General features: G+C 42.0%; 1 protein-coding gene across 2 annotated transcripts in view; it reads right to left on the bottom strand.

Annotated features, from left to right (window-relative positions):
• Positions 1 to 1243: 1243 nt before the first annotated feature.
• Positions 1244 to 16303, bottom strand: part of LOC115197025 (leiomodin-2) — a 20662-nt gene continuing 5602 nt past the window's right edge. Inside the window, exons 1-3 of one of the 2 annotated variants that reach the window (XM_029758149.1) lie at positions 10789 to 11642; positions 8677 to 9996; positions 1244 to 2340 (exon numbers count right to left, since the gene is read on the bottom strand). In XM_029758149.1, coding sequence (XP_029614009.1) covers positions 2314 to 2340; positions 8677 to 9996; positions 10789 to 11064 — 1623 coding nt within the window. In that variant the 5' untranslated portion in view covers positions 11065 to 11642 and the 3' untranslated portion in view covers positions 1244 to 2313. Of the gene's footprint in view, positions 2341 to 8676; positions 9997 to 10788; positions 11643 to 16303 lie in introns of those variants that run through there. The other variant, XM_029758150.1, reaches the window with a different exon arrangement.

Genomic DNA, 16303 nt, shown 5'->3' with positions numbered 1-16303 from the left:
AAAACCCTTGAACGAGTAGGTGTTTCAAAATTTTTGACTGGTACTGTAGTTTAGGTGTTGTTTGGACGGGCTGGGTGGGAAACTATTGTCACGTCCTGGCCAGTATAAGGGTTAATTGTTATTGTAGTTTGGTCAGGACGTGGCAGAGGGTATTTGTTTTATGTAGTTCAGGGTGGTGTGTTTGTTAAAAGGGTGTTTGATTTAGTATTTCCGGGTTTTTGGTTTATGGTCTATGTTTATGTTTCTATGGTTGATTAATTGGGGTTGGGACTCTCAATTGAAGGCAGGTGTTTTCTCTTTGCCTTTGATTGAGAGTCCCATATATTGGGGTGTGTTTGTGTTTGTCATTTGTGGGAGATTGTTCTGTGCTTAGCCTTGTGCCTAGCCAGACTGTTTTGTTGTTCGTGGTTTCGTTTTTGTTGTTTTGGAATGTTCGTTTTGATTTAATAAATGTTCAAAATGAACAACCGCATGCCTGCTGCGTTTTGGTCCTCCTTCACCGACGACAACCGTGACAACTATCTTATTTTAGTATTTCCAGTCTGTGTTTCTGGATCAATCAATACATTATCTGACTGATTACAATTTACATTTGGTGTCCAGAGATTTCTTATGACCTATTTTAACATAAATGTATTCATTTAGCAATTTTATTATTTGTTATGGAATATTTATATAATTGAAATATCAACGGTCAGAATGACAGTCATGGCCATTCTAGTTGTTATGGAATTCCGGCGCTCTGAGTCAAACGTGAATATATCTAGCGTTCGCCACGTGGGCTGGTAGCCTAGCTAGTTAGCACAGCACTACTTTCATTTGGCTAACTTTATGTTGGTATTGCGACAAACAAAAACATGGCTCTCGACCAAACAGCAGTGATGCTAGGACGATCAGTCTAGCCAACACTGGTAGTGGGTTGAACTAAATGAGAGAGCGAACTAGTAATTATACCCTTCCACGTAGAAAAGCTAGTTGGTAGGATAGCAAGAATTGCAGCTAAGCTAGCTACGTCTCCACAGCTAGCAGTGTGATGCTAGTTACAACAGGATACTAACAAAGAAAAGCGGTGAAGCTAATTCTTACCCAAAGCAAAAAATTTTCCTTTCAATAAAATCACCCAACACAAAAGACGAGAGTTGATAACCCTGCGCTCAGTGGCGTAGCCTTGACGGCACAGTTAAACAGGAAAACAGATCTAGTCATATTGAGTGTGAGGAAGAGAGGTGAGAATGATCAGAGGGAAGGCGAGGGTCTCTTTAATTAGAGGGGAAGGGCTTTATGTGGCCACCACTTTAGCCTGCAACATACATGGTAAATATGGAACTGAAAAATCAAATTTTTATTGAAATTATGACAATAGTTGTTCAACCTTTTACAGATGCCTTCCCTAAACTGAATTACTTTGCTTGAGTGAAGTTGTACAGAGTGACAATACCTTATTTTAAGCATTTGTTCCAATTCTTCCTGTGGTGCGTCTGACATGTCACTGTCATAACCTGTCAGTAACACTATAACGCTATTCCTCACTTTGTCTTTCACTCCATTCCCAGCCCTATGAATCTTGTTTTAAATTATATCTTTTACAGTTAAAAACTTCAATTTATGCCATTTCATTGAAAAGGCTTTTGAATATATGACACACTACAATTATAAGGATTCTCTCTCCGAGACTAGTGGGTTATACAAAGGGACCTCCTCTTGTGGGAAAATGTGTTAGCCTTGAACAGCTGCAAAATGAACTTTAATGAATTGGGAACAATTCCAAGATACACATGAAGCTGCAAGGCGGGATTAGAGGTGATATAGTTACAGATAGCATTAATGTGTTCTAATTTTGTTCCAAGTCATTTTAATCCTGGCGAGGATGGGAGAAGGCTTATCTTTTGGATCTTTCATAAGCCTACATTTAGCCTGTTTGTAGTTAAGATTTCTGTGATGAATCAATGGGTGTAACTCATTCATTGAAATGACTATTGAACAGCAGTAATATTATGGATTGTGCCTTTAATCTATAAATTGCCACCCGTTCATAATATGCAATCAAGTCCACTGTAGTATTTTTCACTACATGACAGGAAAATATTTACATAACACTAAGAAAATTATATGTAAAATGTGTCAACAGTTTTCCAAGCAGAAAGTTTCATAGTAATACATAAACAAATTATATTTTAATATACTTGTATTTATATATTTAGCATTTGTGGTACAAATGTTTCATTTTTTTTATGAATACAGAATGAAGTGGGTGCGATATTTGTGGAGAACAGCTCTTGATCAGGTTGGATATTCCTTTCTCCCACCACAACGTTAACATTGATCCTGCTGGAGAGTCACCTGCAAGGAGAAAGAGTGTCAGTCAGTGTCAACACATGTCCTACTGACACCATCGGACCATCTATGCAATAAGTGGATAAGTAGATGGGTATTTCAGGACCAATGAACCTCGAGAGAGACCGAGTGATCGAGAGAGAGAGCAAGACAGTTGGCGTGGTGAGAGAAATAGCTTGGTAACATTAAGTTGTTTGTAAGCAGTGATGATTTTGATGGGGGTCGCATTGAGTTCCAACTACCTTACCAGTTATTCACAACAAATTACAACCCTCTTATCTCACTGCAAATTGCACCCTATTTGTATTGGTATCATTACCTGAACTAAAATATTAACACAACATGTAAAGTGTTGATCCCATGTTTCCTGAGCTGAAATAAAATAACCCAGAAATATTCCAATACGCACAAAAATCTTATTTCTCTCAAATGTAGTGCACAAAGTTGTTTATATCCCTGTTACTGAGCATTTCTCCTTTGCCAAGATAATCCATCCACCTGACAGGTGTGGCATATCAAGAAGCTGATTAAATAGCATGATCATTACACAGGTGCACATTGTGCTGTGGACAATAAAAGGCCACTGAATGTGCAGTTTTGTCACACAACACAATGCCACAGATGTCTCAAGTTTTGAGGGAGCGTGCAATTGCTGACTGCAGGAATGTCCACCAGAGCTGTTGCCAGATAATTTAATGTTAATTTCTCTACCATAAGCAGCCTCCAACATTGTTTTAGAGAATTTGGCAGTACGTCCAACTGGCCTCACAACCACAGACTATATGTAACCGCTCCAGCCCAGGACCTCCACATCCGGCTTCTTCACCTGCGTAATCGTCTGAGACCAGCCACTCGGACAGCTGATGAAAATGTGGGTTTTAACAACTGAAGAATTTCTGCACAAACTGTCAGAAATGGTCTCAGAAAAGCTCATCTGTGTGCTAGTCGTCCTCACCAGGGTGTTGACCTGACTACAGTTCGGCGTCGTCACCGACTTCAGTGGGAAAATACTCACCTTCGATGGCCACTGGCACCTTGGAGAAGTGTACTCTTCACAGATGAATCCCGATTTCAACTGTACCGGGCAGACGGCGTGTATGGCATTGTGTGGGCGAGCGCTTTGCTGATGTCAACATTGTGAACAGAGTGCCCCATTGTGGCAGTGGGGTTACGGTATGGGCAGACATAAGCTACAGACAACAAACACAATATATTTTATCGATTGCAATTTGAAGCCAATTGTCATGCCATTCATCCGCCGCCATCTCGTGTTTGTTTCAGCATAATAATGCACGGCCCTATGTCGCAAGGATCTGTACACAATTCCTGGAAGTTGAAAATATCCCAGTTCTTCCATGACCTGCGTACTCACCAGACATGTCACCCATTGAGAATGTTTGGGATGTTCTGGATCGCCATGTATGCAGGCATGTTCCAGTTCCCGCAAATATCCAGAAACTTTACACAGCCAGAGGAGTGTCAGCCTGATCAACTCCTGCAGCAAAGCACCCCTACAACATGATGCTGCCACCCCCGTGCTTCACGGTTGGGATGGTGTTCTTCGGCTTGCAAGCCTCCCCCTTTTTACTCCAAACATAACGATGGTCATTATGGCCAAACAGTTATTTTTTTGTTTCATCAGACCTGAGGACATTTTTCCAAAAAGTACGATCGTTGTCCCCATGTGCAGCTGCAAACCGTAGTCTCGCTTTTTTATGGCGAATTTGTAGCAGTGGCTTCTTGCTTGCTGAGTGGCCTTTCAGGTTATGTCGACATGGGACTTGTTTTACTGTGGATATAGATACTTTTGTACCTGATTCCTCCAGCATCTTCACAAGGTCCTTTGCTGTTGTTCTGGGATTGATTTGCACTTTTCGCACCAAAGTACGTTAATCTCTAGGAGACAGAACGCGTCTCATTCCTGAGCGGTGTGACGGCTGCGTGGTCCTATGGTGTTTATACTTGCGTACTATTGTTTGTACAGATGAATGTGGTTCCTTCTAGCGTTTGGAAATTGCTCCCAAGGATGAACCAGACTTGTAGAGCACTACAATTTTTTTTCTGAGGTCTTGGCTGATTTCTTTTGATTTTCCCATGATGTCAAGCAAAGAGGCACTGAGTTTGAAGGTAGGCCTTGAAATACATCCACAGGTACACCTACAATTGACTCAAATGATGTCAATGTTTCTGGAATTTTCCAAGCTGTTTAAAGGCACAGTCAACTTAGTGTATGTAAACTTCTGACCCACTGGAATTGTGATATAGTGAATTATAAGTGAAATAATCTGTCTAAACAATTGTTGGAAAAATTACTTGTGTCATGCACAAAGTATATGCCCTAACCGACTTGCCAAAACTATAGTTTAACAAGAGATTTGTGGAGTGGTTGAAAAACGAGTTTTAATGACTCCAACCTAAGTGTATGTATGTTTCCGACTTCAACTGTGTGTGTGTGTGTGTGTGTGTGTAACTCGGTAAAAAAAGGAAACGTCCCTTTTTCAGGACCCTGTCTTTCAAAGGTAATTCGTAAAAATCCAAATAACTTCACAGGTCTTCATTGTAAAGGGTTTAAACACTTTCCCATGCATGTTCAATGACCCATAAACAATTAATGAACATGCACCTATGGAACAGTCGTTAAGACACTAACAGCTTACAGACAGTAGGCAATTAAAGTCACAGTTATGAAAACTTAGGACAATATAGAGGCCTTTCTACTGACTCTGAAAAACACCAAAAGAAAGATGCCCAGGGTCCCTGCTCATCTGCGTGAAAGTGCCTTAGGTATGCTGCAAGGAGGCATGAGGACTGCAGTTGTGGCCAGGGCAACACTATTGCAATGTTTGTACTGTGAGACGCCTAAGTCAGCGCTACAGGGAGACAGGACGGACAGCTGATCATCCTCACATTGGTAGACCACATGTAACAACACCTGCACAGGATCGGTACATCCGAACATCACACCTGCGGGACAGGTACAGGATGGCAACAACAACTGACCGAGTTAAACCAGGAGCGCACAATCCTTCCATCAGTGCTCAGACTGTCTGCAATAGGCTGAGAGAGGTTGGACTGAGGGCTTGTAGGCCTGTTGTAAGACAGGTTCTCACCAGACATCACCGGCAACAACGTCGCCTATGGGCACAAACCCACCATTGCTGGACCAGACAGAACTGGCAAAAAGTGCTCTTCACTGACGAGTCGCGGTTTTGCCTCACCGGGGGTGATAGTTGGATTCGCGTTTATCGTCGAAGGAATGAGCGATACACCGAGGCCTGTACTCTGGAGGAGGATCGATTAGAGGTGGAGGCTCCGTCATGGTCTGGGGCGGTGTGTCACAGCATCATCGGACTGAGCTTGTTGTCATTGCAGGCAATCTCAACGCTGTGCGTTACAGGGAAGACATCCTCCTCCCTCATGTGGTACCCTTCCTGCAGGCTCATCCTGACATGACCCTCCAGCATGACAATGCCACCAGCCATACTGCTCGTTCTGTGCGTGAATTCCTGCAAGACAGGAATGTCAGTGTTCTGCCATGGCCAGTGAAGAGCCCGGATCTAAATCTCATTGAGCACATCTGGGACCTGTTGGATCGGAGGGTGAGGGCTAGGGTCATTCCCCCACAGAAATGTCTGGGAACTTGCAGGTGCCTTGGTGGAAGAGTGGGGTAACATCTCACAGCAAGAACTGGCAAATCTGGTGAGGTCCATGAGGAGGAGATGCACTGCAGTACTTAATGCAGCTGGTGGCCACACCAGATACTGACTGTTACATTTGATTTTGACCCCCCCTTTGTTCAGGGACACATTATTCAATTTATGTTAGTCACATGACTGTGGAACTTGTATAGTTTATGTCTCAGTTGATGTATCTTTTTATGTTCATACAAATATTTACACGTTAGGTTTGCTGAAAATAAACACAGTTGACAGTGAGAGGATTTTTATTCCTTTGCTGAGTTTGTATGTGTGGGTGTGTATACAGTACCAGTCAAAAGTTTGGACACACGTAATCATTCAAGGGTTTTTCTTTATTTGTTAAAAAAATGTCATTTGTGTAATAATAGTGAAAACATCAAAACTATGAAATAGCACATATGGAATCATGTAGTAAGCAAAAAAGTGTTAATGCATTTCAATTAACAGGTGTGCCTTGTTAAAAGTTCATTTTTGGAATTTCTTCCATTCTTAATGCATTTGAGCCAATCAGTTGTGTTGTGACAAGGTAGGGGTGGTATACAGAAGATAGCCTTATTTGGTAAAAGACCAAGTACATATTATGGCAAGAACAGCTCAAATAAGCAAAGAAACAGCAGTCCATCATTACTTTAAGACATGAAGGTCAGTCAATCCGGCAAATTTCAAGAACGTTGAACGTTTCTTCAAGTGCAGTCGCAAAAACCATCAAGCGCTATGATGAATCTGGCTCTCATGAGGACTGCCACAGGAAAGCAATACCCACAGTTACCTTTGCTGCAGAGGATAAGTGCATTAGAGTTACCAGCCTCAGAAATTCCTGCCCAAATAAATGCATCACAGAGTTCAAGTAACAGACACATCTCAACATCAACTGTTCAGAGGGGAGACTGCGTGAATCAGGCCTTCATGGTCGAATTGCTGCAAAGAATCCACTATTAAAGAACACCAATATGAATAAGAGACTTGCTTGGGCCAAGAAACACAAGCAATGGACATTAGACCTGTGGAAATCTGTCCTTTAGTCTGATGTGTCCAAATTTGACATTTTTGGTTCCAACCGTCATGTCTCTGTGAGACGCAGAGTAGGTGAACGGATTATTTCTTCCGTGAAGCATGGAGAAGGAGGTCTGATGGTGTGGGGGTGCTTTGGTGGAGACACTGTCTGTGATTTATTTAGAATTCAAAGCACTCTTAACTGGCATGGCTACCACAGCATTTTGCAGTGATACGCTATCCCATCTGGTTTGGGCTTAGTGGGACTATCATTTGTTTTTCTACAGAACAATGACCCAACACACCTCCAGGCAGTGTAATGGCTATTTGACCAAGAAGGAGAATGATTGAGTGCTGCATCAGATGACCTGGCCTCCACAATCACCCGACCTCCACAATCACCCGACCTCAACCCAATTGAGATGGTTTGGGATGAGTTGGGTGGCAGAGTCTAGGAAAAACAGCCAACAAGTGCTCAGCATATGTGGGAACTCCTTCAAGACGGTTGGAAATGCATTCCAGGTGAAGCTGGTTGACAGACTGCCAAGAGTGTGCAAAGCTGTCATCAAGGCAAAGGGTGGCTACTTTGAAGAATCTCAAATCTAAAATAAATTGATTTGTTTAACACTTTTTTGATTACTACATGATTCCATATGTGTTATTTCATAGTTGTGATGTCTTCACTATTATTCTACAATGTAGAAAATTGTAAGAAATTAATGAGTAGGTGTGTCTAAACTTTTGACTGGTATTGTATGTAGATACACCATCCATTCACAAAAATACTTTGCTTCAAGCCAGGGCCATCAGTCACATGGCCCTGGCTTGCTATATAAAGCACGCAGATGTGCATTTTTTAGGGGGGTTGGGGAGGAAAAATTTTTTGGGGGGGAAAAATGTGCAGAATTGCTGTTTCCAAGTGGTAAAGAGAAAAATGTGCAGTTATATAGCTAATGTCATGCTATTCCACATATTTTGCCATGAGGCTGAGAGAAAATGTTGCTGTTATAATGCTAATTTCTTGCAATTCTACATATTTTCAGTTTTATAGCTAATCTCATGCTATTCTACGAATTTTGCTATTTTGCAGTTTCCTGTAATTCTAAACATTCTACCATGGGGGGTGCGTCCTACGCCGCTACCTTTCTTTACTCTAATGGGTCATGGACTTTATCACTTTTTTATTCTGGTCAGATAATTTATCTATTTTCTCTTCTTGACAACCATATTTTTCAACTGACAGCCTCATGGTGATCCATGCTGTAGACTGTTTGGTCTGTTGGCACACTGTCATCCTGTGTGCATCAGTGCTCCAAGCCATTAGTCTTATCGAGTCAGGGGGGGGGGGTAATGTTCAGCTATTTATAACTGTATTAAGTGGGAGGAATTCACAGGGTTATGAAGGTTGTCATCTAATGATAGCACTGTTTCCACAAAGGCTGTGTAATGACTTTTGGAAGAGTGTTTCAGTTTTATTTGTTGCATCATATGAGTACAACTGAGTTTTGATTCGGGGTACACTCTGTAATCACTCCAGTAGGCTTATGTTTGTTGAACGTCCTTTTTTGAATAATGATCAAGATTTATGTGCTAATAAAAACATTTCTGTCACTGGTTAATGATTGTATGTTTGTGCGTCTGTCATACTTACCCTTTTGAGTGATCTAATGCTGCTACCACGAATGGCCGCCATCAGATCATCCCGGGTAGGGCTCAGAGGTGCTAGTGGCCGGGGTGGGTTGTCTTTCTTCTTTTGCGAAGAAGGCTTCAAGGCATTCTTCAGCTCCTTGAGAATGTCAGAGCTGCACTTCTTGTTGGCCCCATTTTTGCCCCTCTTGGATTTGGGTTTCTTTTGGCCTGATTGACCCTTTGTACTCCTTTCATGTTGTTTGATCATCTCTGCAATCTTCCTGGTTGGTGTATTCCTCTCAGACTGAAGGCCAGGGAGTGGAGGAGGGGGAGGCGGAGGAGGGATGTTATTTGGGGTCTGGTCATTCCTCACATGTTTTGGAGAGAACCAGGGGGGTTTGTTTGAAGGAGGCGATCCAGAAACTAGGCCTGTTGTCCCGGCATCGGCCCTGGGCTGGACTGTTGCTTCTGGATGGCCTTTCTCCCTCTGTTGTTGCAGCCGTCTCTGCCTCTGTCGGTCCTGGTTGCGGGTCAGAATACTGGTGGCAGTCATCCTGGGGCCTGGCAGATCAAACTGGTAGCCCAGCTTGAGGAGGGTGTTGTTGTCCCTTAGGAGGCGAACCATCTCCATCTCAACCTGCCCCCCGCAGATGTGCCTCTGGTTGTGGAAGCGCAGCTCCACCAGAGTAGTGTTTTGTTGGAGCGATGCCAACAGCGCCAAGATTCCCTGGCCGGACACAAAGTTGGACTCAATGTTGAGGTTGGTGATGGAGCAGTTTTCTCTGAGCATCTTGGAGATGGCAAGGGCAACCCGGTCATTGGCTCGGGTGTTAGAAAGGCTAAAAACACGTACGTGTGTATTGGCGCTCAGTGCTTCGGAGATACGCAGCAAGGTCTCCTGAGAGATGTCTTCGATGTTGTTGAAGTTGAGCTCGCTCATTGTGGGATCATCGCGAAGGATCCGTTCAAGTGCCTCGTCAATCACGATAGGGTTCCCACAAGGTCTCTCTGGAGTCACATTTAGGTTTTGGTCAGTCATTGTTGTTCTCCAGTCTCCCCTTTCAGAACAATTCCCTAGGTTTCTTGACAGGTGGTCAACAGCGTTCTGCCCATGTCTACCAGAAGTTGGTAAAGGCTCCTGTTTGCATTTGTCCTTCTTTTCCTCTTCATTTTCAGCCTCAGTTGAACCATTCTCATCCTCACCTGCCTCGTCTTCGCTCCCTTCCCTTCCATTTTGGCGTTCCTCTTCCTCATCACTGTCCTCAGACTCTGTGCTGTTACTGTCACTCTCTGTCACACATTCCTCTTCACTCTTATCAGTCTGTCCTTCCTCCATTCTGTCCTGTATTTTACAACAGGGTGGAAAATTAGGTTGAGACATCACATTCTCCACTTACTGTCTCTTAATGAGGAATACCTCCAGAACTATCTGAGCACACGGAATCATTATTGCTGGTATTTCGGAGACAATGTCTTTTTTTGATTGTTTTCCACTAACTCATATCAAAATAACACAGTAGGCAATGAACACAGTCTTTATATTGTTTGAACTCTTATACAACGATAAATGTTTGGCACACTTCATTTGCATATATACTTCAACCTTTCCCTTAACCTCTTGCATTTCTTATAATCTTCAATCATTCTTATTTAAAATATTGAATCTCAAATTATTGTGATTTCTATCATTGGCAAAAGTAAAAACATCTCCATCTGTCTTTTATCTTTTATTTTCAGATAGGCTGGTGGCAAAAGGTAATGTTATCTGTAAAATTATACTGTAATGCAGAATATAAGTAATCGACCATTTCAATCAGCGAGACACTGAAATCCAAAGATGTCCCTGCTATTTCACAATAAAAAATGAAATAAATAAACCTTTTCAAGTCGCACCTAAAATATTTAAGTTTGATTTAAATAAATTGTATTTTTCATCACCGAAATTGGAAAAATGTTGTTAAGGAGTTGGACGTATCAACTTAACTTCAGATTGTTTTGTTCTGCCAATATTTTTTGAGATGCCTGAAATTGATCTTGTTGCATCTGGAAGCCCTCTGAAGTTAAGTCATCTATAGAATAATATATATATTTGTTTTCTCTGGTTTAAGCCTTGAAATACCATCCCCTTTCTTACATGTTCAGGGGATGATTCAGATCTGTCATCCTCTAGCAGTTTGCGTGTCTCGTCCTCCCAGTATTTCAGTAGTGCCTCTCTGGAGAAGGTGCCTGTGGGGGTCTTGGCGGTCTGGTCTTTCTGCCTGAGCCCGATAGGTATATTGTCATCCGGGTCCATATCCGCCAGCTCCCTCTCCAGCTCCTGAAGCTCCTCAGACGACAAGCCAGCCAACACCTCATCTTCATCCACTGATTCATACTTCTTCAGCTCCTTTCGGTACCCAAAGGTACTCATGATGGACTTGTCAGAAACGCTTGGATCTTAGTGAGGATCTTTTTCAACTGAATCTTCCGCACACTCTCTTAAAGCTACTAGGTAATGGTAAAGGCATGTGGCCAGAGATGCTGTGGATGTAGGGAGTCTGAGAGAAAGACTGATGGCGAAAGAGAGACTCTGTTTGTCTAATCTTCCCAGCTGCCATAAGACCCTTAAAGGGAGGGAAATGTGTAAAGTGTCTGCCAATGATGTTCTTTTTTTAGGGTGTGGGGATCAACAAGATAGGTTTACAGGAGCAATGTGAGGCCACTTAGTGGCTCTGAAGAGACCTATCACTATAGCTCGTACCCAGGGAGAAAAAATAGACCAACAAAGCCTGAGGGAGACATGAAAAATTAACATGAATGGTGTTACATAATGTGTCAGGACATGCAGTACTGGTTGTTGGGTAAAAGCACTTGTTTCCCAGAGGAGGAAGAAGATGATGAACAAAAACAAAAGAAAAGTGGGTATCTGTTTAGAGGGTGTAGACAAACTGCAATAATGGAAGAACAACAAAAGAAAGTGATAAGATTATATAAAAAATGTATCTAAAAAAAATGGACATGGAATATAGAAGGACAAATTGTCAATCCATTGCAATATAGTGGCTCTCTAAGCAGCTGGTGGGTCGTTCTTAAATTGCGGTTGCATTTGCATCCCTCCCTTTTGCAACCATGAAAAACACTTGATTAATTTTTAAACATAATGCAAGTCCTTTACACCGCCAAACTTTATTGTTCATACATTGTTTAACGCACTTAGGGCAAGCAAATTGGCATGTCCAAGTAGCATTGTAGTGACATGTTTTGGGAATTTAGAGTTATCTATCTATTCTTATGAATGCCACTAGAAAGTAAACAAACGTGTTTAATATTTTATATAGCGCAATAAAAACAAAGATGAGTCTAAGCATGCCTGGCAGGATTGGTCCAACAAAGCTAAAGACCCCAGATGGGAGAGCATAATATACAAGGATTTTCTCAAAGCTGCTAAAGCACTTTGACGACATTGTACTTAGCCAGTGGGAATTCGCTGGAGTACCCCCACCCAGGTAGTGGCGGTGCTGGCACCACTGGCTTCGGTAACCCATGGGCGGGGGGATTACACACTCGGACAATCAGAGAGGGGGCAAATTATTGTGGCCCTGGCAGCACAGAATAATCAAATGGTCTGACTGCACAGAGGTACCTGAGAAGAAGGGTCACAACGGGGGACCAGTGTGTGTGTCTGTTGGGGGGAAGGGGGGTATCCGTGTTCCATCAGCTAGGACTAGACATTGTTTAATCAAATCTTACCATTCCTCCTCAATTTGGCATGCCTTCTCAAATAGCTACAATGGTATACACATTTCACACATCAAGTCAACTCTCAAGTTGGGCTCAGGGATGGAACAATTGTTGAACACGTGTGTGTGTGTTCGTGCGTGCGTGTGTGTGTGGGGGGGTTATAGGTCGGTCTATGGGTGGAAGGGGAGAGAGGTGTAGAGGTGGGTGGGTGGGGTGAGTTGTGTGCATGTATACAGCCCACATTCGTTACTATGGGGTAATGATGTTAGGGACCATATAGGACGGAATCACAAGCTCTAATATAAAATGAATAATAATTGCTTGCCAAAAATGTATTTTTTTCTGGTTGATGATTGAATATCTATTAACAGTAGCTGTAACATGATATCTGCACTGTTAAGCATACTGTAACTGTTAAAGGTAACAATCCTTCATAGGAAGTGCCTACACTAATATGCATATTATTTGTCAATTGTGGTAATAAATGAAGATATGCATGATTTTTGTATTATTGAAAAAAGATATATATATATACAGTACAACCGAGGCGAAAGCGCTAGAAATGCTGTTGGCTTCTAATCTGGTTTTGTTCTGTAGGTGGCACCTTGTGTTCTTTTCAAGGGATGGGTCCCAGTCTCTTAAAGGCCCTAGGATCCATGTGTACAGAGGTGGTCTGCCAGTCACCTAGACGACAACCCAACTTGGGATGGGGGGGAGGTTTTAGTGGGTAAAATATTGGAGGACAATTGGAGGTTTACTCAGTCATAGATACAGTATGCTTAACAGTGCAGATATCATGGTACCGCTATCTGGACATTCAGTCAGCATGGTACTTTTTAATGAAGTTTACAAACATATTATTGTAAGTATAATTGAAACGTGTATCTCATTATGGTAAGAAGTGAAATAAGTATAGGTAGTTAGAATTGTAATGGCTTAGCAGATGATAAGAAAAGACGATTGGTCTTTACCTGGCTAATAGAGAAGGAATATAATATCTATTGTTTACAGGAAACTTATTCTACATCTTTAGATTAAGTTGTGTGTAAAAGGGCCTGGGGGAGGGGGATGATATACTTCTCTCATGGTCAAAGAAGCTCAAAAGGGGTGACGATATTAATTAAAAAAGAATGTCGATCTAAATGTTCAAACAGCTCGGCAAGGAAGGTGGATCTTTTTAAATATGCTAATGGCGTTAACAGATTTGGCTCATTAATCTATACCGTCCAAATAATGATTATCCACACTTCTTTTGAAAATATATATAATAATTTATCTCGCTTACAGTCAATACAAAACTCTAATATTAAGTACCTCAATGTTCTGTAAAGGAAATCACACTACAAACTATCACCCTCATCAACTTAAATCACAAATATTATGGACATATGGGAACTAGTGGATATATGGAGGCTTAAATATCCTGACCTAGTGAGATATACAGTACATGGAGGAGGCTCAAATATCCTGACCTAGTGAGATATACAGTACATGGAGGAGGCTCAAATATCCTGACCTAGTGAGATATACAGTACATGGAGGAGGCTCAAATATCCTGACCTAGTGAGATATACAGTACATGGAGGAGGCTCAAATATCCTGACCTAGTGAGATATACAGTACATGGAGGAGGCTCAAATATCCTGACCTAGTGAGATATACAGTACATGGAGGAGGCTCAAATATCCTGACCTAGTGAGATATACAGTACATGGAGGAGGCTCAAATATCCTGACTTAGTGAGATATACAGTACATGGTGCAGGCTCAAATATCCTGACCTAGTGAGATATACAGTACATGGAGGAGGCTGAATCAAGCTAGTCGTCTTGACTACTTTCTTATGTAATTCTCGCTGCCACCAAAAGTTCAAAAAGTGTTCAAAGGGGACAGAATGTGGTCAGACCATCAAATAATTGGCATACACATTACTCTTACAGAATTTCCACACGGCCGAGGTCATTGGAAATGTAATCAAAGCCTACTGGATTACAACTTGTTTTTAACCAAGACACAATCATTTATAACTGACTTTTTCCTACATAACAGATCCCCTTATTGTTTTGGAAACTTTCAAATGTGCCTTCAGAGGCCATGCAATTCAGTACTTATCTTTAAAACAAAAACAGTTTTGGTCAAGAGTTCATATTAACAAAGGAAATAGAAGAACTAACAGTTCAGATGGATAGCAATAAAAACTGGACCACAGAGGCACAGAATATGTTTGAGGAAAAACAAAAATAACTGGAGGAACTTATTTAAGAAAGATCAAGTGTAATATATTATGAAAAATAAAGCCAACTGGATGAAATATGGGGGAAAATGCACCAAATTCTTTTTTGATCTTCAACATAGTCATTATTGATTCACCAAACAATATATTTAAAGAGGAAGCAAAATAAACTCCATGACCAAAAGTATGTGGACACCTGCTCATCGAACATCTCCTTCCAAAATCATGGGCATTAATATGGAGTTAGTCCCTTTTTTGCTGCTATAATACCAAACACTCTTCTGGGAAGGTGTTCCACTAGATGTTGGAACATTGCTGCGGGGACTTGCTTCCATTCAGCCATTAGTGAGGTCGGACACTGATGTTGGGCAATTAGGCCTGGCTCGCAGTCGGTGTTCTAATTCATGATGGAGTTGAGGTCAGGGCTCTGTGCAGGCCAGTCAAGTTCTTCCACACCGATCTCGACAAACCATTTCTGTATGGACCTCGCTTTGTGCACAGGGGCATTGTCTTGCTGAAACAGGAAAGGGCCTTCCCTAAACTGTTGCCACAAAGTTGGAAGCACAGAATCGTCTAGAATGTCATTGTACGCTGTCATGCTAAGATTTTCCTGCACTGGAACTAAGGGGCCTGAACCATGAAAAACAGCTCAAGACCATTATTCTTCCTCCCCCAAACTTTACAATTGGCACTATGCATTCGGGTAGATAGCATTCTCCTGGCATTCGCCAAACCCAGATTTGTCTGTCGGACTGCCAGATGGTGAAGCAAGATTCATCACTCCAGAGAACGCGAGTCCAATAGCAGCGAGCTTTACACTACTCCAGTCCACGATTTGCATTGCGCATGGTGATCTTAGGCTTGTGTGTGGCTGCTTGGCTATGGAAACCCATTTCATGAAGCTCCCGACAGAACAGTTCTTGTGCTGACGTTGCTTCCAGAGGCAGTTTGGAACTCGGTAGTGAGTGTTGCAACCGAGGACAGACGATTGTTACGCACTACGCGCTTCAGCACTCGGCGGTCCCATTCTGTGAGCTTGTGTGGCTTACCACTTCAGCCGCTGTTGCTCCTAGATGTTTCCACTTCATAATAACAGTACTTACAGTTGACCGTGGCAGCTCTAGCGGGGCAGAAATTTGATGAACTGACCTGTTGTAAAGGTGGCATCCTATGACGGTGACTTCAAAAGCCATAGTCAATTGATCGATAATATAATAATAGCTGAATGGTGGTATTGAAAAATATACTTTAACTAATGTAAAATGCAGCATGTCTGTAAAATATATATAGTATGTATAAGCTGGAAATAGAAGTCTTGTTGTCAATTAGTTTACTCTGATTGGGGGAGGGATGGTAGGGTTAGGGGAAAATAATAAAGAAGGACAATATATACTGATCAAAAATATAAATGCAACATGCAAAAACAATTATGATTTTACTGAGATACAGCTCATATAAGAAAATCAGTTGACTGAAATAAATTCCTTAGGCACTAATCTACGGATTTCACATGACTGGGCAGTGGGGGAGCCAGCCCCAGCCAATCTGAATTAGTTTTTCCACACAAATGGGCTTTATTACAGACAGAAATACTCCTCAATTTCATCAGCTGTCAAGGTGGCTGGTCTCAGACAATCTCGCAGGTGAAGAACTCGGATGTGGAGGTCCCGGGCTGGCGTGGTTACACGTAGTCTGCG

Source organism: Salmo trutta, chromosome 7, assembly GCF_901001165.1.
Source record: "Salmo trutta chromosome 7, fSalTru1.1, whole genome shotgun sequence".
Lineage (NCBI taxonomy): Eukaryota > Metazoa > Chordata > Actinopteri > Salmoniformes > Salmonidae > Salmo > Salmo trutta.
The sequence above is the reverse complement of the archived record's forward strand: the minus strand, read 5'-3'. Positions and strand labels throughout refer to the sequence as shown.